The sequence below is a fragment of the Epinephelus fuscoguttatus genome, linkage group LG9, assembly GCF_011397635.1.
Source record: "Epinephelus fuscoguttatus linkage group LG9, E.fuscoguttatus.final_Chr_v1".
Classification (NCBI taxonomy): Eukaryota; Metazoa; Chordata; class Actinopteri; order Perciformes; family Serranidae; genus Epinephelus; species Epinephelus fuscoguttatus.
In genome coordinates this window covers 13,007,982-13,033,299 of record NC_064760.1, presented here as the reverse complement: position 1 = coordinate 13,033,299, position 25,318 = coordinate 13,007,982, and the positions used below count along the sequence as shown (strand labels likewise).

General features: G+C 41.8%; 1 protein-coding gene across 2 annotated transcripts in view; it reads left to right on the top strand.

The window, feature by feature from the left end:
- fgfrl1a (fibroblast growth factor receptor like 1a) overlaps positions 1-23,967 on the top strand; it is a 101,399-nt gene extending 77,432 nt beyond the window's left edge. For both annotated transcript variants that reach the window (XM_049585891.1, XM_049585890.1), the window contains 5 exons: positions 6,397-6,474; positions 12,916-13,215; positions 17,091-17,263; positions 17,354-17,534; positions 17,840-23,967. In XM_049585891.1, the coding sequence (XP_049441848.1) occupies positions 6,397-6,474; positions 12,916-13,215; positions 17,091-17,263; positions 17,354-17,534; positions 17,840-18,267 (1,160 nt within the window). In that variant the 3' untranslated portion in view covers positions 18,268-23,967. The remainder of the gene's footprint in view (positions 1-6,396; positions 6,475-12,915; positions 13,216-17,090; positions 17,264-17,353; positions 17,535-17,839) is intronic.
- Positions 23,968-25,318: the final 1,351 nt, after the last annotated feature.

Below are 25,318 nucleotides of genomic sequence, written 5' to 3'. Positions count from 1 at the left end.
CATTTCCCCCCTGCAGATGAAAAGAGGGGGTATTGAAAAGAAACAAAAAAGAAGGTTGGAATAAGAGAAACTAAGAGACTTAAAAAAACACCCTCAAAACTCACAAGTGCTAAAAGGAGTATGGCAGATATGCCTAAGTGGTACATTGTAGGCAGCTAGACTTGCTTGAGTTTCCTGAAGACGTTTCACCTCTCATCCAAGAGGCTTCTTAAAGCCTCAACGACTCTGAAAGGGTTCACGGCCACAGAGTTTAAAGCCCGCAACTCCGCACCGGTCAGTGAGAACTGAAGAGGCTTCTTGCATGAGAGGTGAAATGTCTTCAAGAAACTCAAGCAAGTCCAAGTTCCTAGGATATAGCACTAAAGATCACCATGACCTGGACCGGCAGATATGTTTTATACCTTATAGAGTGAATATACTTAAATGACACCAGGTCACAGAATTGCAAACTGTGGACTTTAGGGGAAGTTTGGTGTCTTTATAGTCGATGCTTGCATGGTCACATAAGGAAAAATGTCTTCTCACATCTATCGCAAGTATAATTTCAAAGTGATACATCTGGGACATGAACTTCACAATGCTTGATGGACAGTTCGGGTGTTGGTTGCGTTGCTGGTGGTCTTCACAAGAGCTGTTCAGTTCCATTGTTTGTTGTGAGTTTGTGTGTGTCATCATGGCAGAATGTGGTCTTGGTGACACCATTTATAGCCGAAACTTCCACAGAATACAGAGAGTATTTTGCCAGGTGTTAATGTTTCTGTCTGTCAGGGTGATAAATTCATCATGTATGACAGAGGAAATAGGCTCAATTATCTAATCGATTTGTGTCTTAATGTTGTTGGTTTATGACTATAGTGGTTATGGGTTTCCTGGGAAGCAGGGTAGATGGAGGGTGGATGTGGGGTATATGGTATCATACTTTGCCTTTTGTCACTTGTAGGACTGCAGAGAGGCTCACCGTCCTGTTATACAAATAATAAAAAATGGATCACAAAAAAAACGTTGCAATTGTGCAAGATGCAGTCACGAAACTTCACAGGTCTGCAGGTGAGATCAAAATGAGGGTAGAGTTTGAAGATGGGTGTGGTCCAGGCAAAGGGGATTGAGTAGGGGGTTGGAAGTTTATGCACCTTTCTTAAATTTGTTTATTGGTAATGTCCCAATAAAGGTTTTTTCACCCCTGATCTCGATCATTAAATACTGATATCTGCCGATCCTGAGTTTGGTGTGATACTTCTAATAACCAAAATGTTAAAATCATAGACTGTATATAATGATGGACAATGCATCTCTACTTCTTCCACTGTACGAAAATGAAGCCAGAATATCTCACTGCAACACTAGCTGGCTAAGGTTGACAAAACGTGGAATAGTGATTGGCTTTACTTTAGCTGATACTATTAAAGTATACCTGGACTGGCCTGAGACTGATTCTTAGGATCAGCTTGGGACTCTTTGAGTATATAGCTGCCTCAAGCTTATCAGAGTTACTGACACTGTGCATACGCTTGCTTTTACAACTTGCCTTCAAGTATGCACGTCTGTGTGTGTGTGTGTGTGTGTGTGTGTGTGTGTGTGGCCATTTAAGTGTGTCTCTGTGTGGATTAGTTGTTGTAATCACCAGCCAAAGTATCTGGCTGAGCATTAGAAGGTGGAACGGGATCAGAAGAAAACATTTTGTTTATTGAAAACAGCTGAAGCAGGGAGGGAATATGTTTTCTACTCTGCGTGTGTTCAGCTTGAACCAAACAGTGAAACATTAAATCAAACCTCCCCAACTTTGCTCTCGTATAACAGAACTGAAGAAAGGTGTAAAACTCACTCTGCTGGAAGAATCGGTTTCTGAAGCTTGGATGTCTAACACGCTGACAGAAATGTGATTTGCAGGTTTCACACTGAAAGATACTGTTACAGTTTAACTCAGTGGAGGACTAGACGGTTATAAAAAGAACATAAATGTGAGAGAACGGCTTTTTTAGCAGGAGACTTCTGTTACTAAGTTGTGTTCAAGGGTGGTGTTAATAACACTTTAGTTAGTGAGGCCTCACACATACAGTTTGCTCTCTGAACATCTTTGGATGAAAGCTTCCTCTTCAAGTCATGAGTGAAGTGATAATGGAGGAGTCAGCTGGTTGTCTGTGCAACATCATGTGTTTATAGTCAAACAGATTTTCTGTTGCCTGTTGCTGATGTGCGTCACTATCACAATATACAGCTGCTATACGTGTATGTGTTTTAAATGTTGGAGCTGCTCTCATACTGTGGATGTATGGCTGCACTGTATGGACAGTGGAAGCAGTCCAGCCCCCCTCTGTGAGTGCGTCTGTAGGACGTCTGCCAAGCGAGGTTTACAGGCTCGCACCAGGCCTGGAGGAGGGTTTGCTGTAGCTGTTAAGAGTGCTAAACCATGTTCCCCCCTTCAGATCAGACCCCCGTGCCGCTCGGCTTCAAACGCGCTGCCCTTTCTCAGAACACGCCGTGCATGTGGCAGGGGGGAGGGATAAAGGGGGAGTCGGAGGGAGGGAAGAAAGAGAGAGGTGCAACGGGAATACCGCCACCTCAAGTTACCACTTAGTTAAATAACGCCAGAACGCACGCACCCACACATGCACTGACACACCCATGCAGGAATTCATATCACAAACACACCATGCAGCCTGCCTGTATGCTATTAATACCAGCCCCGAGGATGCAGGTCATGCCTCATATTTGCATTTCAAATGCGTCTTTCACTCCATCATCCAAATAGTGATGCTTTAAAGACATTTGGCGCTGCTTTAAACGCTCTGAGCTTTCAGGTGGTCTTCTCAAACCTACGCACAGATCTGTATATGAACGAACATGCACGATAAACATATCCATTTACAATTATGCAGGCACTCTCACGTATTTACTGCAGGTGGTCCGAGGCTGTTTAGTTCTCTTCTTCTCCATAACGACCATCAGGTTTTGGTTGAAGTTTCAGGTTCAAGCTGAGTTAACTGCACACCCCCCTCATGTATTTTGACAGACCTGATATTGCATCGTATCAGCCCTCCCCTCCTCCCTGTTAAAGGGCCCCTCGGATACATTGGTTCCATCTTGAAGCGGTTCTTAGCGTGAAGGTCTGGACAGATGTTTGTATCTACTTGATAATCAATGTGGGAAGACACACTGAGCGAGGGAAACTGATACACCAGCGTGAGAGTAGAAGCAACATGACACTGTGGGGTATGATACAGGCACATACAGTATGAAGGTATTCAAGGAAGAGTTTGATCTTTGTAGCATGCCATTTTTTCCCTGAAAGGGACTCTTGGGGAATTTTTTTTCCCAGCTTATTTCAGATATTTAGTGAACAAATTTATGATCATGCCTCTCAGCAGAAGTTAGGAAGCAGTCATTTGAAAGGTTAAGGGTAGAGGCATGTTAGTGGACTTGTAGCATTAATTTCACAGCTTTCATCACCAGTGATTTGTAGTAGCAGCAAGTCTGTGGCGCCGTCACATCAAAGGACAGACATATCATGTTATTTGTCATTTGGTTTCCTGGTTTGAAGAAATGTGAAGAAAGAAAAAGAAATGTGAAGCTGGTCCATTGCTGAGCAGTTTTAAATGCATGGCAGGGTGTTGAGCAGTGATAATGTTGACATAAAATAAGACTAAATATGGTCAACATCAATGTTTTTTCCATGACTTAGGCCCTGTCTGCACGCAAACAGAATTTTTTTTATGTAGATATTTTCCCCTTTGTTTGATGTCCACCAATCACTGTTGATTCCCCTTCGTAAGTAGGATAAAGGAGCTCACTCAAACACACAAGTGATGCTGTAGACACTTGAAAGCTTTCCTTTCTCTCCTCATTGACAGCAATCTCACTGTCTAATTGTCCCATCTGCTACCATTTGACTGGGCCTAATCCAAAGCTGCTGATGCTGAGGTGTATCAAACGGGTACAGCGAATGCCGCTGTTTGTCCGTGAAGTGCTGCAGCAGTACTTAGGTTAAGTGTGAAGTAGTTATTAGTCATTAGACTGAGCAGTGCTGATGAAATGGAAACAAACTGGTAAGAATGTCCACCTTTGTCATTGTGCCTGGCGCCCGCCTATTATATAAAGCAAAAATGGGCATGTGCAAATTAAGGAGATGATATCATCCTTTCCCCAAAGCTCAACAGTTTTGAAAATCTGCACCTTCTAAGGTGTTTTAAAAATCTGTTTGTGCATAAACATGAGACCAAAACGTAGAGGAAAACATCCATTCACAAAAATGTCTGTATACATGTAGACAGGGCCTCAGGGATGAGATAAAGAAGAGATGTCACTGACATCATTTAACACTCTGACTATGTCATCTTGGAATATTGTTGACAAAAAAGACAAGACTAAGCACAGTTTTGGTTTTTTTTTAAGCTTATTTTTTTGGGTGCTTTTGCTACCACTAGATAGGAAAGTATGGGGCCATTATGGTAGCACTTTGTTAAAATAACTCATAATAACTCATAATAAAATGATTTTATTTTAACAAAGCTTGGCAGTACTAAGTTACTCATGACAACTACTGCAGAAAACCTGAACATGTACTTACAGAGAGCAAACGAGAATCCATAGGCCTCCAAGGCTGCAGCCTGTCCATACAACAAAACAGCGCGGCAAAGTAGCGCCTGTGAGCCTGTGCTCAGGGTGACGCACACTTTGAGGCATAGACACAAATCTTCTCACGCATTTGCGGATCTCACAAGGCAGAAGAGTAGCAAAAATCACGTGTACAAAGAGAGCCAACTGAGAGGCCCGACTGAGTTAAAACTGAAGACATAGGTATTTACAAATCTGCCCACATATTTACGGATCTGTGTACGCATTTGCAGATCTGTGTACAGATTTACAGATCGCAATACACTTGCAAATCTGAATACAGAATTGTAGATTTTTTTTACACATTAACATATCTTATTACGCACACACAGATTCTAAATACACATTTGCAGCTATTTTGCTACCATAATGGCCCCATAGGAAAGGTCCAGCATGAAACAGGAAGAGAGAGAGGGGGGACAACATGTAGAAAAGGGCCGTAGCCAGAATCAAGCCCACGGCCCCTGCACATGGGGCACCTTTTTATAATGCAGCAGTTCTGTTTCCTCAGCTACTTGCACTAGTTTCATGTCCTGTGCTGCGCCAGACCACACCCACAATAAGCACAGTCACCACTGGACTCCACAGGGAGCATCTGTGTCATGTTTCGGCTACACCACGGCCGCCAGAGCTGACCACAGCCACTCTAGACAATGCTTGTGATTTCACCAGAACGCACCACAGGGCATTACAGAAGCATCCTAAAAGTAGCTCCCTGCTCTGCTCCGCTAAAAATAGACTCTGAGTTAGTTACTCAAGTTAAAGTAAACAGTGACAAGAACAGGACTTTGGGCCCATATTGGATGTATTTATTCCACTGATACCATCGGACAACTAGACCAGACATTTTCTGCAAAGCTGCATTCAACTTTTTCATCTGATAATGATAACATAAAATCATATGTGAAATAAGTTTGACTAAAATGACATTTTTGATTTTGTCTGGACTAGACTAAGTCTAAGTCTGGTATACTAAAGTTTGTTTTTTTGACCAAGAAAAGACATCAATGCCCAGGCTTTTAGTCAACTAAAACTTGACTAAATATAATAAAAGTTATCCAGAACTGTTGACAAAGGACTAAAATTACATTTTAAAAAATAGATGACAAAATTAACATTAGTGTTGAGGGCAGACTGCTGGATGTAAAGTAAGGTTTTGAACACCAGAAGTCTCTGTACGTGTCGTCTTTCCTCTGAGTTTTAACACCTCCGTCTCACCTTTGGTCCAGATTTTACCTGCCACACTTCAGCAGCGTCACCGGCCTGCTTTCACCTAAAAAGCCTGTGTGCTCTAAATATTATCAGATGTTGCAGTGATAACAGCGGTGCTTCTGCATTCCACCTCCCTGAACTTGTAACAGTCTGCATCCAATTTGTGAGAGCAGACCAATGTATCATTGATATCTTGAATTTATGTTGGACAAACCATCATACATCACGACCTCATGCTGAAACAGCTGCGTCTTATAAAACAACTGTCAGATGCTGATAGGAAACAGAAAAAACTCTCCTCCCTAAATAATCCCTCCTAATTCCCAAACACTTGTGAAGCTTCGTGACTTTTTTTGTTTGAGACCCAGCTGAGTTGTGTGCACATGATAAATGTTTATTTTTCTATAACTGGAGCGAAATGTGGGTGTAGGAATCATGGCTTCATCAAGAGAGTTCAGCACGGCGATGAAAGAACAAGTGAATATTTATTTGTCTGATGGTTGGGATTTGCTTTATTATTCATGATCGATTATTAGCTAATGATGCATCTTGTCTTTCTCTGTCCGTCACCAGATGACACCAGTTCAAGAGGCGGAGCAGCGACGACCAATGGTGACTCTGAACACACCCCGGATCTGGCTGGGAAACTGGGTAACCACTCACAACTCCTCTGATTGCATCACTGCAGGCATTCAAACATTTGAAGATGAGAGGGAAGCCTAGAAGTGACACTTTAGATAGCTGAGAGTGTGTAGCATTTTAAAAAGTACAGTAGCAGATTGTGCAATAAACACCCTTGCACACTGTCAGAGGTGAGGCCCACACACAGACACACACATACACAAAGCACACACATCAGGGTGGTTGTTTGCTCAGATAATTGGCTCTGACAGAGTGGAGGGCAGTCTATTTGTGTGAGGTGTGATTTGGTGAGACACATTCCTTCCTCCCCCCCTCTCAAGTCTCTCCGGTCCCCCTGCATGTAACTCAACCCTTCTTTGCTTTTTGTTATCCTTTTATCCACCACTCTTTCTCCTTCGCCTTCTCCCTGTGGATCTCTGCATCATAAACGTCCGTGCATACTCACACTTAAATGTCAACAAACATTTACCCTCGCTTTGTTTTCTCACACACATTCTTTCTCTGTATGTATTTGCCTCTGTCTGCTCACACACAGCCAAACATTCACACTCAATGCTCTGGCTGCGTTCAAACCAACCTCAGCCCTATATGAAAACACAGCCCCCATATTTATTTGAATGAGGCCAGTCTGGCGACGCAGCGTCATAACACAGCATCAAAGCTAAACAGCCAATCACATAGATAATCTCACATGAACACGGTATCCGCTGTTTACCTTGTGATCACTGAGACAACAGATTGTTACAAGACATTGTGCTGTGTTTTGGTGTTTGATAAGCCTTTAAACACATGAATCGGTTACTCTGACTGGACTTCCTGGGTCGTATTTCATTGATAAATTTAATGATAAATCTTTCAACAGCTGCATATGTGAACTGGCAGGCAGTTAGCAGCAAAAAACAGGAGGCAGGGGTAAAAAGGTAGCGTGGCTCAGGCCAAATTGTCCACAAATTGTATCTTCTAGGCATGTCAAGATACCAGACATGTAGAAATTGATACCAATACCAGTGAAATTCCACAGTGTTCCACACCCAGTTCAGTACCACAATAAAAAACAAAAACAACACAATGAATCCTGCACACTCCTTCATAAAATTAACAATTCCTGATGAGTACTAGTGGGTGTGGGTTCATGAGATTTTGTGCGAACATATGTAACATGTAGCACAGTATACTATCATATCTCCTCCATTGTTGTTGTTCACCCAAGCGAGGGAATTTAAGTATCTCGGGGTCTTGTTCACAAGTGAGGGTAGACTAGAACGTGAGATGGATTGTCGGTTTGGCGCAGCATTGGCAGTGATGCGGGCACTTTGCTGGACCGTCGTGATGAAGAGAGAGCTTAGCTGGAAGGCAAAGCTTTTGATTTACTGGTCCATCTACATTCTAACCCTGACCTATGGTCATGAGCTCTGGGTAATGATGGACAGAATGAGGTCACAGATACAAGCGGCCGAAATGAGTTTCCTTCGAAGGGTGTCTGGGCTCAGCCTTAAAGATAGGGTGAGGAGCTCGGACATCCAGAGGGAGCTCGGAGTAGAGCCACAGCTCCTTTGCATCCAAAGGGGTCAGTTGAGGTGGTTCGGGCATCTGATCAGGATGCCTCCTGGGTGCCTCCTGTTAGAGGTGTTCTGGGCATGTCTCACTGGTAGGAGGCTCCAGGGCAGACCCAGAACATGCTGGAGGGATTAAATATCTCATCTGGGCTGGGAGCGCAGGTAACAAGCACAGCGTTTTACCTAACGCTGAAGCTCAAAAAATGTGCAGAGCTCACTGCAGATTGCAACAATACTTTTCTTTTTGACAAGTTGAAGCGGAGCTGTCTCAGCAGCTGTACTTGTCACCATCTTTCACGCGGTGTTGTTCTTCAGTGCTGATGGGCCATCCTTCTTCGTCTGCAGAATAGAAAACTTGTAGGTATAAATGCTGCCCCTTTGAGTCTGGAACAGTCACATCCCTGGTACCTAAGCTACTGGAGAAAAAAAGAGTACAGCTGCATTTCTAGAATTTTGGCATTGCCTTGTTACCAAAGTATTGATTCTCTTGACATCCCTAGTATTTTGTTTATTTAATCCATACACATACAAAAATAAAGAAATAACATTTTGTGGTTTTATGGGAAGTTATGTGCTCTAACTATTTCTTTACTCACACTACCTCTGTGCTGAATTTTATGGTAACAATATGACTGCTCCTCTTGGCTTTTGTCGACCAAGACATAGCTGTAACTCCTAATAAAACTACAAATTGTCATTTTTTAACTCCTCTGTTTGTCTATGGATTAAACAAACAATATATGTGGTAAACATAAGAGGTGCAGTCAGGCTTATTTTTTTAGCTCTGGGGAGATCCAGGATCGTTCTTACACCCGCTTCCAGTCCAGTCTTAGCCGAACTTAATGTACAGACATCACAGTGGTGTCAATTTTCACATCTCACAGGAAAAAAATTAAACTGCATTGAGATAAATCTAATCCTCATTCTAATCCGAACCAAATCATCACCTAAACTGCTTCTGTCAAAATAAGCCAAAATGACCTCAGTGAGCAAAAATCTCCTCAGTCTCTGAATCCAAGTTGGGAATCAGAAGGCGCTCCCTCTCACACTCACACACACTCTGTCTGTTTCTGACACACTGTCTGATCAAAGGCGGTCAGTTGGAGGGTCAGCAGTATTTTTACACTGTGAAGTGTGGCGTTGAAGTGGCCCCTGAGACCCAGAACAAGCCTGCCCTTTCGCCCGTCCTGGCTCTCACCTTCTCCCCTTCTCCCCTCTCCACCTCGCCGCTCTCTCAGCTCCCCTCTCGCTCTGTTTTTCTTTCTCTCCACCTCCTCGTGTGCCCTCTCTCTTACCTTTGTCTTTTTATTGTTTTAACTCCATCTCTCCTTCTCTTTGTTCTCCATTTCTCTGCCGTCACTCCAGTTTTATTCGTCTGTTTTCAGTAATCTGTCAGTCCTCTGTATGTGCTAACCCTAATTTGAACTTCACTCTGTCTCATTCCATCTGTTTTCTCCTCAACTTCTGTTTGATTTGGTTCAGCTTAGACAGTATAAATCCGTTTATTTCAGTTGCACTTTGCCGTATTTCGCTCACTCTCCAGTTCAGCTGCACTTTGCTTTGGCTCTCCCCTCCTCACCTTTAATTAATTTCAGCCCCGGCCGGTGCAGTTGAATTTATTTAATCATCAAAGTAGGACACTGCCAGAACGTTAAACTGTTAATCATGATCTTGTATTTATCCTCTGCTCTCTTTGTTAGATCTACTGACTCAGTCTGGTCACAGTTCAGCTGTAGTCCAGTAGCTTTTCTCAGACCCGGGGGGGGGCAGAGGCAAGACTTAAAAGCCTTTGGAGTATGTTTGTTCTGTCATCCTGCCCAGCTTCCTGCCGGTCAGCAGAGAACTATATTCCGCTGAGTAATGTAGCTGTAGTGAAATCTCCACATTTGAGCGCGCAAAGCCGTCACATAACTCTCCTCCTTGTTTGTTTACCCAGAGCTAGAATAATAACTGTGTCCAAAGAAAGAGGCGCAACTGCAGTAGTTTGAGGCTGATTTATCGCCCCGGCTGATGGCTATCTGCTGCGGCTGGAACATGAGGGCTGTAAAATCAAGCGCTCCTGTGAATGATTTCCTCTCCTCCCTCCCTACTGGATAGTTTGTTTCCTCTTTGATCTGCTCTCACTGCTCGCTGATTATTGTGGTTTTCAAGGAGGGATATGTGTGTATGAAAAGATGAACAGGTTTCAGTTTGGTTGTGTGACTGTCATATCTTTGAGCGGCCCATCATGCAACTGCACAGAGGGATGTGGATGTTTGAGTAGGCGTGTGGGGTTAACTGGCCATTTTATGTTTAGTTAGAAAGGATTTGCATGAATGAATGGATGTTTAGTGTGATGCTAAGTCACTGTCTGGCTTTTTACGACTTGTGCACAGATACGCATCCATGACCGGACATTTACAGTGATGTCACACAGCTGGTTTTACAGCGAGGTCTCATGGAAGCATGATTTGAGGTAAAATATGTGGCTTTTTTAAGAGCAGCAGACACGTACAGCCCCGGGGCCAGAGGTGCTGGATCTCGGAAAATAGGGAATCTGGTGTGTACGTCTGTTGTGTGTACATGCATGTGTTTGTGCATGTAGGTTCCCCGTCATGTGAGTAAGTCCTTTGTGTCAGGGAGAAGAGGAAGTGATTCAAACATTTTTCTTAAACAAACAATTAGGTTTATTACAGCAAATTAGGTTGTATATACCAAGAGGCACACTGCCATATGTTGTTAAAGCACAACATGGAATTCCTGGCACCGCCTGTGGCGATGACCTCAGCCTGTCTGAGGCTCCTTACACTGTAAAAAATGTCCATCTCAACAAGCAACCACGTCTAAAAATTCTCTGCAGACTGAGATGATTCAATTTGTTCCCACAGTAATTCCATTTTTCTTGTTTACAAAGTCTGTGGGAACACATGTCAGTATAACAAGGTCGTCTTTTCACACAGAGCCTGAGCGCTTGTGTGTGGATGCAGATTATTATTATTATTAACTTCAAAGAAATTGATTTCATGGTGTGCACTCAAAGGTTACGCATCAGTGCAGAATATTCGTTGGGCAGAAAATGAATTTGTAATCACATTAGTTGCTGCAAATGTCTGCGTACATAAACAAGGGTTCAACCAATAAAACTTCAGAATAAGCAACGAGGAAACAACCAGGCTCAGTTCATGAAGCCAAACAGACGTGCAGACAATATCTGTGTGATTATAGAGAGTTTCAGAGAGCCCCTTGGAGAATGTGCTCCATCGTGACATCTGGAGGAAATGTATTTATATAATTAACAGACAGTAGTTTGGATTTTCCTGTTTTGTCCTTCAGAAGCAGTGATGGAAGTGAGCTGGTATTCACTGATACGCAGCTGGCGCTTTTACATTTTAGTCTCTGGTGATTTCACACGGCACTTCTCACAAACTGCCTGTATTCTTGGCCTCCCTTTTCACATCAGGTTTTCTTGGCGATTACAATGGCCCTGAATAAACTGCATTACCCAGGGGGCACTGTGTTACACTTACCTGACTGTTCCCATTCTCACCTGCCTGCTTCTTTCCGTCAGTGTCTAGTCAAAGTAACAATAATGTTGGCCTGGCTCTGAATGGGTGACACAAAGAGAACACAAACAGTGTGAAGACACAACAGAGAGTCAAATCCTGCGTTACTAAAGAGTTGTATGAGGATATGTTGCTCACACACACACGTCAACATGCGAGTAATGGGAGCACTGTTTGAGAGTTAGTTTCATTTAACCCTTTAAAACCTGAGGAAACTGGCTTGATCTCTTTTAAAAACACCTGAAGAAAATGAGCATCAAAAAGCAAGAAATTAGTTAAAACAAAAACAGAGAGAGAGAAAATAAAAAACAAGAAAATAAGTAAATAAATAAAAAAAAAGAAAAGAAAGAAGGGAAGTTAAAAACAACCACAAAAGAAAACGATCTGGAAAGGGTGCTTAAAAATTATTTTAATTCTGTAACATAATTTTAGAACGTTATAAAAATAAGAATTATAAATCTAGTTTTTCCCTAGCTTTTTTAATTTTCCTCTTTTATTTATTATTTTATTTTTATTTTTTTGCAATTTGTGGGGCATTTCTTACCAAGTTGCTCATTGCATTTTTTTTATTTTTTATTTTTATTTTTTATTTTTTATTTTTTTTGTAAGAAATTGTACCAATTGGTTTCAAAGGTTTAAATACTTACAAAAGGCATCTGAAAGCAGCACAAGAAAAGTGATGTCACTCCAGGTTTCAAAGGGTTAAAAGGAAAGTTGGTCTTTTCTTCAGCAACCTAAGCTACTACTGCATTGCCACAGAGGAAGAAGAATAAAGGTGGACAGTGCTGTAGCTTAGCTCCAGATTTTGAGAACAAGATACCAAGAAAAATACAGTAAAATGTTAAGAAATAAAATCTGTGAAAGCAACATGTCTTCAAAATGCTAGTAGGGTTTAGGTTTCTATATAGCAGAAATAGTGAGCTAACAGACACTGTAGCTCAGAGGGCTTGAAACATTTGTGAAAGCTTTTCTCTGTGCGGTGGCCTCTTCAGATAACGTGGCTTTGAGCGTCTCATAAAAGTCTCATATACGACTCTCTGAAGAATTCCACCATCTTTCCCAATCTGGTTTCCTCTGGTCTGAAGAGCAGAACACTGCTTGTAAATATAAAACTGCTCCATAAACCATTTATCTCCACTAATAACTTCTTCTGTTCTCTCCTTAACTTTTTCCCATCTGTTGCTGACTGAGAGTGAGTGAGGAAGGAAAGTTTCTGTGTCTTCACGTTTTGAGTTTAAAGAAACTTTACATTAAGCTCCCATATTCTACAGGCAGATAATAGCAGCACACATTTTCCAAAACTACATCTCTTCACAGTTTTATTTCTCCTTCCACCTTCTCTCCTCTCACAGTGCGTCCACGCTTCACTCAGCCGTCAAAAATGAGGAAGCGCGTCATTGCTCGCCCGGTGGGCAGCTCAGTACGCCTGAAGTGTACAGCGAGCGGTAACCCTCGTCCTGACATCGTGTGGCTGAAGGACAGTCGGCCGCTGGTGGACGACGACGCTGGGGCAGGAGGAGAAGGAGAAGGGAAGAAGAAGAAGTGGACTCTGAGTCTGAAGAACCTGACGCCAGAGCACAGCGGGAAGTACACCTGCCACGTGTCCAACAGAGCCGGAGAGATCAACGCCACCTACAAAGTGGAAGTCATACGTGAGTCACTAAGTAACTGGATGATTTAGAGATATGAATTAGTTATTAAAGTTTTTGTCTTTGGTTAAGATTGGTTGAAGTATAATGTTAGGAAGAATGTGCAACAAAAAGAAAAGGTGAAATAATCCATAGGAAGGGAAACAATGCAGAGAGGGAGGAGAACACAGTTTGGCAGTTTTGAAGAGGTGTGTTTTTTGGACACCAGAGGATTATTTGTGATCGTGAGACATCTGAGCAGCAGTTGTATAAATATCCAGTCCCCCCGTGGAGTCCAGACACTGGTGGTGGTGGTGGCTGCTGACTTTGGTCGATAACTGCTGAGGTGAATAGAGGCTGCATCTGAGAAGACTAGGTGGTGATGGGGAGGTGGAGAAGAAGAGGATGAGGAGCAGTGAGATGATAGGCTGACATCGAAGGTGTGTCGCTGTGCTATTGGTTGATTGTAGATCAGTGCAGAACAGCTAATGACTCGATTGACACCCCCGAACACTGTCAGTCAGTGTTAGGCCAATCAGCCAGGGTGAGGAAGAAAAGTACAGCCTGAGCATGAAAAAGTATTTTCTTCCTGACTGAAGTTTTGCCAGAGCTTCATATGAATAAACCTGAAGTGACGGCAGAAAAGAAAACCTGTCTGTTCATCAATTAATTGTTCCAGCACTACTTTCAAGAGATGCAACCGCCATAAAACTCGCCTGTAAAACATTTAAATGTATGTAAAAGATATGTCTGCGTGTGGTCATCTCACATTGTGACACATCAGAAAGCACATTTTTGGAATTGTGGTGTGGGTATATGATACAGCAGCAGGAATGTGTCTGACCCAAACAATAACATACATTATGGTGTACACAGTGTGTGTGTTATTGTTTGACTGAGAGGCCTGTCAGAGTAAATAGCAGGGTTTGAAACAGGTTTCCATTCTGACTCACAATACAGTGATTATGGAGAATGCCTACGTTCGTATGATCAGCAACACCATAATTAACTTTTCAGCTCTTTAAAGGAGAGTCTGATGCCAGTGATCGGTCTTTGCTTTCAGATTTACACCCTGTTTTAGGAGAGAAAGACGTTAAGATGCTCAGTTATCTGCTGGTTTCTCTTTCAACATTTAATGTAGTCATTACAGGAGATTATGGATTCATGAATCTGAGCCACAGAGTGAGTATCAACTACTTTCAATGCTATAAATTAAATTAAAGGAAGTCTTTTATGTGGTCGTTTGCAACATAAAGCCGCAGTGCCCACATGCACCAGTGTGCCGGCTAATGAGTTGCACCAAGTATAGAAGTTTAAAATAGCTTTTAAGAGCTTCCTTCCACTTCAGTGGCATTTATTGATCATCAGGCATGTCAGCAAACACCAGTCACACAAGCGAGGGGGTTTTTCAGTGTGAAAAGTGAACCAGCTGCAGTTTGAGTCTAAAAAAGGTCTAGTTTTACTGCCGAGAGCAGAATGTGTGTTCTGATGATTTGCGAGTGTTTTCTGATGTAGTAGGTCGTGTTGGAGAGCTGCGAAAGCTGTTTTGACACTGGATGATTTAATGTGAAGCTGTTTTGGTAGGGTCGAATTTGTGTGTGTGTGTGTGTGTGTGTGTGTGTGTGTGTGCATGTGTGTGCGCACTGAACTGTATGTTACTGAACATGATAGCTCTGTTGAGAGGCTCAGACCAGCTCTTCTTGCTTTACTCACCACATCTGTTGTACATTAAAGTACAGCTGTAGTCTTTCCTGACACACACACACACACACACACACACACACACATAGAGGAAGTAAATCAAACGGCTGCTCGTTTATGTCAAATGTGACATTTTCTCTATCAGTAGAGATTCACTCGGCTGTCAGTCATTCGCAGCTGGTAGAAAGAAAACCAGAATAAAGGACAGAAAACCAGTAAAGCTCCCACAAACATATCTAAAAGTCGAGTTACCTGAGTGCAGGTGTACCGGACTTATGTCAGTCAAATCAGATTAAGCTGTTTATAATGAATAAATGATGATTAGTTTCTTTGAGCGGCGCTGAGCAGGACGTTCAGTGTGACAGCGACATTAATGGCAGTTTGCAACAATATTTTTTGACACTAGACATCAAACAAAAGCCAGAGACTGTGTCGTATTATTTTTGATAATAATTATAATAATAAAAAACTCTATTTATAGAGCACCTTTCATACAAGAATACAACACAAAGCGCTTTACAAAAACAGCAGTATAAGCATTGAGTGCTTCACATGAAAACAGACAGAATGAACATAAAACAGAACTGATTCATAAAATCAAAGAGTTGTTAAACTACGAATCATAAAATCAAGTAAGATTTTAAAAGAGTTGCAGCAGCGTGATGCGTAATTAGAAAGTAAAAGCATAAAAAGACCTGTATCAAGAAGTCAGTTTTTAGCTTTCTTTTCAAAATATTTAGCGAGCTAGCTTCCCTGATATCTATAGGCAGTATGCTCCATATCTTTGGGGCGCGACAAAGGCTGCATCCCCGATCTTCTTCCGGCTGTTACTGGGAACCTCCAATAAACCAGCAGCAGATGATGTTCTTGGAGGCAAATTTAGCAATGTAGCTTGGTCCCAGCCCATGTAAGGCTTTGTATACAAGGAGGAGGAGCTTAAAATCAATTCTAAATGTAACAGGAAGTCAGTGCAGAGCAGCTCAGACTGATCTGATGTGCTCTCTCCTCTTTGCTCTGTTTCATAGCCGAGCTGCAGAGTTTTGAATGAGCTGAAGTCTCCCAGTGGTGTTTTTCAGGAGGCCAGTAAAAAGTGTATTACAGTACAGTCGAGCCGGTTTGAAATATAGACATGAATCAGTTTCTCAGCATCTTTTTCATTTAGAAATGGTCGTACCATAGCTTTGTTTCTGACGTAGAATAATGATGTTGTCGTCATCTTGTTAATGTGGGACTGGAAATGCTTAGATTTGAATCAAGGATCACACCTATTTGTAACCTCAGATAACAAAAAACAAGAGTGCTCGACTTGAAGTAACCTCTCTGACTTTCAAATCTCTGACTTTCAGGAGGCAGCCCTAGTAATCAGACATGGAATTAAAATAATTTTGGTATACATTAAATGCATTTTACCCCTGCACCATTTTGCATCCCTGCTGAGCATTACTTGATCATCTAAAAGAAAAATGAATGCCCAAAGATTTCACACAGAAGGTCTTTTTTTTACACGTGAGCTCTGGCAGTGTTTGCATGCGTCGTGTCCTCTTGCTTTAATTTAGTATTGTATCATTTTGTACCAGATGTCTTTGGGACATACATGAACATGTTCAAGGTTTAAATAATTGTAACTTTGAGCAGCCTGAGACATTAGAACAACCTGTGCAGACTGTTTGTAACACTACACACGCACTAGGAACAACAAAGAAAAGGAAGCCAGCACTGCAGTGTGTACTTTGAGTCTTAACCCTTTTTCTAAAGTAAAAACATACACCTGCAACTTAATTTTCTCGGGTTACGCTCTCATGAGATCGTATTTACAGACACTAAAAGAGGGACTATTGAATGTCTGTGGCAGGTGTGTTTATTCTGCTGAATAAACTGAGAGAGAAAAGGCAGGAGCTACAGATAAGGGATCTGTTTGTGTATCGTCAGCAGGGGGAGAATACAGCAGGTACTGTTCAAATAATGCCTGCAAACCATATTATATTCTCTCAGGGCTGCTGCGCTCTTTAAGTTTTCTTTAAGTTTCAGTTCAAATAAATTGAAGAAAGAGACTCCATATCCTCTCCTCACTGTGTTTTCTTTCTGATTGTAATGAGATTACAGCTGAATGTTACAAGTTTGCACACTTTGTCAACTGAAAGATTATTTCATATTAAACATACTTCTCTTTTTGTTCATGTGTTGGTGTCTTCCTTCAGAGCGTACCAACTCTAAACCCATTCTGACTGGCACTCACCCCGTCAACACCACCGTGGACTACGGAGGAACTACATCTTTCCAGTGTAAAGTCCGCAGTGACGTCAAGCCGGTTATTCAGTGGCTCAAAAGAGTCGAACCTGGAGATGAGAATAAATTTAACTCCACCATCGAGGTACAAACACACACAGTGCTGCAGGCAAACACAACACTCTGAGGCAACTTGACTGAACTGGTTCGTAAACTTTGTGTAATTTTTTCAAAGGTTGGAGACCACCGCTTTGTAGTCCTGCCTACAGGGGAGGTTTGGTCGCGTCCTGACGGATCCTACCTCAACAAGCTGCTGATAACCAGAGCCAAGGAGGAGGATGCCGGCATGTACATCTGCCTGGGAGCCAACACGATGGGCTACAGCTTCAGGAGCGCCTACCTGACTGTGCTACCAGGTCAGAGGAAGACAGAAAGAGAAACTAACATTCACACATAGAGACCTGTCTGTGATTTTTGGTTTACAATACCAGAGAGGACAACACTTGATCAGCAGGTTTCATTAGAGGAAGTTAACCTAAAAAGTTAACTATGCTTTATTAGATACATTTCCTAGACTCCTTACAGATGGGGTTGTTTCCATGTTAGAGTTGTGACAACATATATTATTGATAAGCTGAGAGTTGTTCATTAAAGCAAGTTTGAACATTAGATGATGTCATATTTTCCATCACTAATTTCCTCATCTCTCACTCCTTTGCAGATCTGAAGCCCCAAAGCAACGCTATTCCCGCAGCGACATCCCCGAGCCTCCCCTGGCCTGTCATCATCGGAATACCCGCAGGTGTCGCCTTCATCTTAGGCACCGCCCTTCTCTGGTTCTGCCAATCAAAACGCACCTGCTCCTCTTCTTCTTCTTCATCCTCCTCTGCTCTTCCCGCTGCTCAGCGTCTACCTGCGGCCAACCGTGACCGAGCCTGCCCGACGCTGCCTCCTCAACCAGCCAACAGCGATAAAGATTGTCTCTCATACGAGGACTACATCGCCCATCAGCAGCTGCTCCTGGCTCAGGGCGGCACTGGATTGGCTCCCAAAGTCTACCCGAAGATCTACACGGATATACACACGCACACGCATTCACACGTGGACGGGAAAGTGCACCAGCATCAGCACATTCACTACCAGTGTTAGCACGCTTCTGGTGTCTCACACTCTTACATGAACATGTCCCAGTGCATGCCTCCACATCGGTCCATACTAGCTGCTGACACACAGCAAAGAACAAGAGACCACGCAACTCTTCCTCATTCTGCTGCAGCCTCGTTAACGTGTGAACACAGACTTATTCAACACACAAACTATGAAGAATGTAAAGAAAGATCGTTATTTGTAGCCTGTCCAGAAATCTATGAGAGAAAAATCCCAAAACATATTTTATTCAAAGCTTTTTTTATATGAAATATTTTCTGTAGATTATAAATCTCTCTTTTTTGCTCAAAGGCTTTATCTGAAGAAACAATGAACTCTGCAGCTTCAAGGTAACGTCACAACCCAACAGTTTATCTCTCCTTTTAGTTCTCTGGACACAACCACAACTTCCTCAGTGACAGTAGAAACAGCCTGCCTACGCTACTCATGTATATAGTGGAATACGATTATATGGCATTTAGCACGCTACTTCATCCTGGGTTATCTATAAAGAATAATATAGCATGTATGTAATGTAATAGCTTAATGTCAGAGTATATCTCCAACTGAGCCATAGGACACACAAATTAAGGCGAACTCCTGATGTATCCACTCCCTGGGCAAGAAAGAGGGCTGCCAGGCGTTCTGATAAATGTCCAGCTGCTATCTGGGTACTGAGTGGAGAAAGAGCTGATGTCAAACTGGTTCAGGCAACATGGATCTCTCTTAGTAGGTCGATTTTAGCAGCTCCTCCAGAAGCAATCATCTCCCAACTCCAATAACTACATCTACTGACAGTTCTGCCTCTTTACTTCCTGGAGGAAAGCAGCATTTTCTGTTTCACGTCATCGCCATTTCAGCTTTGCTTGACGCTCGCTGACTTTAAAAGAGAGTGGATGAAGGATATCAGTTCTCCTCGTGTCATACGTTCAACCTCTTCAGCCACCAGTGCAAAGGGATCATCGACAATGCCTCGGTGTAAAACGGTGCCTTCTGAGAATTGTTTCCAGATTTCGCGGATCGCTGTCGGATCAGCGGATATGTCACAGACTCTTGTTAATCTGTGATGAGATTTAGAGGGCTCAAAACAGAGGAGCTTCATCTTAAACTCTTTAACTTAAAGTCCTCGACTCTTCTTCCTAAAGCGCCTTGCAGTATGACCTCATGAGTGATGGAGCAGGGTTTGCATGTGCTCTGCTCTCCTCACACGGCTTGTTAAGGAGCATCTGTTGTTTTTATCTAAAGAGGAAATGTTTGGATCAAGTGCTGCCGTCTCACCTGCAGAGCTGTCTGTCAGTATGATCTGGAAGATGCACGATGTTGCAGTCAAAACCTTCCAGATGCTACGAAGGTAAAATGATGGGATGCAGCTTTAAAGTAAAACAGATTTAGAGCCATATATTCAGCAGAATGTTATGTTGATCACTACAGCAGCGCCCACTGCCGAGCTACAGGTACATTAACTGCTCTTAGTGCTGTACAGTGGCAATTAATTATAATAGTTACATATCTGATTCTGTGTTTTGATTCATCTGCAAATTTACCACTAGTTTTATTGACCAGAGATCTACAAATGTGTTTGAAATGCATTTACTGGTGGGGTTTACGCATTTTCACACTATTTGATTACAGTTCAGTCTTATAAAGCCCACACACAGACACACACAACCATGGTTCACCTCCACACTTGTTTTTACTCCTTTTGGCTGATGAGACCTCCTCTAACCTGTGTGTTGTGTGTTTGATTAATATTTCCCTCCCTCCATGTAGTTTTATCGCACCATCAGGGTTGGGACAAACCTTTATCATTCTCATTAATACAGTGACTACGTTTACATGCACACTAATATTTCATGATCACACACAGGTCATGTAAACAGGCTATGCCACTTGGATATTTCGAATTAGGCTTTGATCTAAGATGTGCCAATAATATTCAGGTGTTAGGAGCATTTCTGGCATGTACACAGCTCATTTGGAATATGTATCTCAATTTTATTTTTGCTTTACTGCAGTTTGCAGCTCTTTGTGGTGTACACAAACCAACCAACCAGCCAACAGTTTGCAAGGCCGGCTACAGATGCATGCCCAACAAAAGAAAAGCCCACGTTTCTTGTTGTAAAAAAAAAAAAAAAACACAGCTACTTTTAAACATTATAAAAGAATTCAGCAGGTTTTTGTATACGTGCAAATATCGCAGTGCCGACCTTTTCAAGAAGGTCAATCCCACAAGTCTGTCACAGGTGGAAAATTTTTAAATTTCCTAATTTGTTTCTAACAAGCAAAAATGGTGCGAGTGGCTCTAGCTGTTCCACTTTTACATATTTTTGATGTGATAAACAACATGTCAGGGCTCAGCGTATCCTCATACAATGGTTTGTATGATATCTAACAAATTTATTAGCACCCCACAAATGACATTACATACTTAATGTTAACTTACATAAGTTCAATTTCAAGGAAAAGAAACACGGTGTCTGAAAATAACTCAAAGTTCACTTGGTTTTTCATGGGACACAAACACCGGCCTCCTGGGGTAAAGTCCTGTGTTCATTGACCCATCCACCTCAACCTGCCTTCTTACATGAACTTTCGCTCTTTTTGGTTGTTATACAAGAACTACTGGCTCTTACTTCTTCATTACTTCTTGTTGGTATCATACATACGAACACTGCATAAGAACAGCCTGTAGAGCTCGTTAGTCAAAGTAGGCATTCATTTTCTTTATCCATATTAACAGCTCAGTGGGAATACCGCCTGTACTGCGCCTGTAGGGCAAAACCCAGAATATTTTGTGCATGTAAACGCAGTCAGTGAGTTTGGTTAACTTTGGTAATTCCCAGCGCTGCTCCTCCTGGCTTCATCCTGAGCTGAGGTCCAATCAGCAGGATAAACTGAAAACACCTGTGTGGGCGTTCAGAGCCTATAATTTGTAAACAGGAGGTCACCAGCAGATGTTGTGAGTAAAGCAATTAGTTCACTATATAAATGATCCCAGAATAAGCTGTTTTCAAAGCCAGTGTAAGCTCAAGGTGGAGAGAGTAGAATTAAGGTCAGATGTGTTAGGTGGTGTCATTGTTAGTGATTATAAAACCCCCATGGAGCAAACTCATTGTCAGGGATCGACAAAATCCCAGTGATCAAAATTAAATAAATGTTTTAAGTTCATTAAATGTCATTTGCAGGCACTAAAATCCAAGATCTAATTATGACTTGCAGAAAACTGCAACCACTAAAGCATCAGAGTGTCTGAGCGGTGTTTTAGAGACAAACTGATCCCACCTTCTTTTGTTACTTGGTTTGTTCATGTATTTGAATGACTGTACGTTGTTCTTTTACTCTCACTGCATCATTGTATTTTTACTTTCACTGCTCCTGATGGGTTTTTCGAAGTTTTCTCACACCATACCATAAAAAAAAAACAATTTAAATGAGCCCAGATCTCATTGGAAACCAGCTCCAACAACCCTCCTCAGTCCAGTCAGTTACAGTTGACTCTGACTCACTCTCAGGTGTCCATCTTGTTGTTCCTGTGCTCATGAATCTGACCACTGTATAAAAACTGTGTAAAACGATATACTAAGATAAGATTTAGGTTTCAGCTGTTTTACATTACAGCTCTCTCTGAAAGGCACGCTCACGCCATGTGTACGGTTGGAGCAGTGGGGTGACTCTGTCCAGAGATGTTTAAACAAAGAAAAATGTCCATGTGAAATATGGAGGAAATTGTAGGTTCTGTCACATAGTTGATTGCACGAGTGAGTGTTTCTCTCTGCAGGCCTTCTTCAGGACGAAATACAGCAGTGAGAACTTTACAGGGACGTGTTTAAACAACCATGTGACAGGAAGTGGAATATTGAAATCACCTGGTAACTTTAGTTACACATGTGGTCGTTCCACAGTGTGTATCTTTGCACATAAATCTTAAAACTCAAGTAGAAACATACAAACATACACACGGATACTTCACAGATGCCCATTTATCATAATACTCATTTGGTGTGTTGTCTTTGTCCTGAGAAGCTTTGAACCCAGCAACTTGTCAAGCCTCCTTTTTTGTTTTGTACATGTTGAAGCCCTTTCTGAGATTTGTTTTCAACCTGTGTAGTTCTGTGTATTATTTCACTTTCTGAATAATTAGACTTTTAAGATGGTGTAGCCTGTAAACCATGCAGTTAGGGATGCACAATATGTTTTGTTTTCAGCTGATACCAATAACCGATAAAAAAGAAGTTCATAACCTATAGTTTATGCACACCCAAGTGTGAGAGAGCTTAAAATGTAGTGAGCAAATATGGATGATTTAATATTCTGTAGCTCTGACCTAACCAAACCTAAATGACATCGCTATCGTTAACACAACAAAAACAACAACAGTTCTGACTCTTACAATGTTCATTTATTTTTTCTAGTGACTTTGTTGGGACCATTTAACAGTACAGTGTCCAGTGTTAGCCACTGCTGCTATGTTAGCGCGTGCTAACCGGGCAGACGTTGAACTGACCATTCAGTGAGACAACAGCAGCTCCTTCAGTGCTGGGTCTAACCTGTGTAACAGCAGCAACAGAAAGTTCGCTGTTTCAGGGGGGAGTCAGGCAAACTGGGATTGAACCCTCATTGCAAGCGTGTTTTCCAAACCAGCAACAGCATGTTTGTATTGTGTTGTATTATCAGCTATATTTATTGGCTATTTCCTTCATTATCAGAATTATGCATAATATAAATGACTCATTATCGGCCGATAATTTATCAGAGTGATATATATCTACCATCCTGGCATGCAGTCTCACTGTATATCTGTAATAAGTCCTATGAATCAACAAAATGTGCATCTCATACTTCCAACAGAGACAGCCTGTGACCCACCGTCTGTCTTGTTAATTTTCCAACCAAATTGGGGTCCCTTTTTTCTGTAAAATCATTAAAATACATCTATATTGCAAAGAACAAATTAAAATTGAAATACACAAGAACAGCAAATGATACACATATTTATCTCACTAGCTCAAACTAAAAATAGGACTTGAAATATTGCATTAGCTGCTCTCCCTGTGACATGTTCCTCTTGTCCTCCCATCTTTTCTGTTTTAAAACTTCTGTGGACAGAGTCACCCTGAACAGCTGGAGCGTGTTCCTTCATTTTAAAGTTTTCCTCTAATGTCGGAGTGTGGAAACGTTTCCAAACCGTAAAACTTTCCCTCGGTCAGTGCCGTGTTTTTCAGTTAAACGCATGTAAGTTTCATTGTGTCAAAGCTAACGGACTGCCAGTAGACAGACTGTATATGTGCACGAGCACGTACATGGACTGACACTAGTGTTGAAATGATAGTGTTAGATAATGTAGTGAGAATGCTTTGGACCATACAGTAGCTCTAGCAACACATTGGCCCAGGAAACATTGAAAAAATGTCTTGAGATTCAAACAGAAAGTGTTTCTAATTTATTTTAAACGTTTTATTTTTCATATAATTGGGCATTATACTGCATGAGTGGATTTTGTGTTATAATAGTAATGTAAGCTATGTAGCAAATACCATGTTCATGTCATTGTAAGATACCGTATTTATACATGCTGACAGAATATACGAAATTTTATCGATAATCTTTGTATCGACAATCCTGTACAGTCTAGTCATTTAGGTTAAAATTTTGTTTTCTTCCATTGTAATCATGTTATCTGTGCCATTAAAAAAGTTAAATCTACTTATATGTCTTTGTTCTTAAAGATCGAGTCCAAGTGAGACGGTTTCTGTAAGACAAGATATTTATTGCTGTGAGGATCTGTCAGTTTCTGCCTCTGTGTGTTACATCACAAAGAGAGATTCCAGTGGAGTACAATACCTCACGGTGCCACGGGACTGTCTTTAAGTGAACGTCCTCTAAATAGTTGCAGCCCTCCGATTGTGAGAGCTGCAGCCGGCGTTTTGTCTGTCAACATGTCCGTCTGGAAAGATGAGAGATGGACAAGCGGTGCGTGCAGATGGAGGGTGTGAAGGCTCAGCGTCTCTCCGTCTCTGACTCATTTAGGGAAAGGAGACGGTGAAAGAAAACACTGTTGAAAGGACGGGGCACTGCAGCAGGGCGGAGGTGGCAACAGGGCAGGACATGGGAACAGAACCAGATGATAATAGGCGACTTTAAACAGTGCTGTGCACATTCTGAAGGGGGGTTTTCTAATTCGGTGTTTTTGTTCTGCACCTTTCAGCTGGGTTCCCTCAGTCATGGAAAACCTGGAAAAGTCATGCAGTTTCACAATCACAGCCTCAACTCCTGGAATTAGTGAAAATCATTCAAAGTTTTGGAAAAGTCATGACATTTTTTGTGTGTGTGATGAAGTTGTTACAGTAATTTTCAGTGGAGAAGCTCTATTATGTGTTGATGTGTGACAAAGTTTTGTTTACCCTCACATGCACTCCTTTTCTCCCTTCATGTATGCCAGCTAGCAGACATTATGTCTGAACAGAGTTTGAATCTGATGTTTGAGAAATGCTGGGCAAGTGGGATAAGAAAAAATTATTATGGGCCCTTAAAAAGTCATGGAAAGGTTTTAAATTTCGTCCATGAAAATGTGTGGTGACCCAGTCTTAGAGACAGCTTGACTGTGAAACATCCTTAGACTTGGAAGTTGAGTATCTGTAGGTGGCGCTCTCGAACTCTGCACATTTAAAGCAGCCACACTCATTTTTTGCCCACTTTGGGGCAGCAGGACAAGCTGTAAACACATAATCATAGCCACAATTGGTGACTTATAAAAATAACTTTTTATCATGTTTTCTGAAACTATCCTGACAGTGGTACACGAGTCAGATCATCCATGACAATACTGTTTGCCTACGTCCTCGTGCTTTTAATGGCATTTGCAAGAAACCACCACACATGAATGAAAACAACCAATCAGAGCCAAGGAGACAGCCTGGGGGGCAAGTTCATCTGTTCAGTTAAATTCAATTCCATTGTATTTATAAAGCCCAATATCACAAATCACAACTTGCCTCACAGGGCTTTACAGCATACGACATCCCTCTGTCCTTTGGACCCTCACAGCGGATAAGGA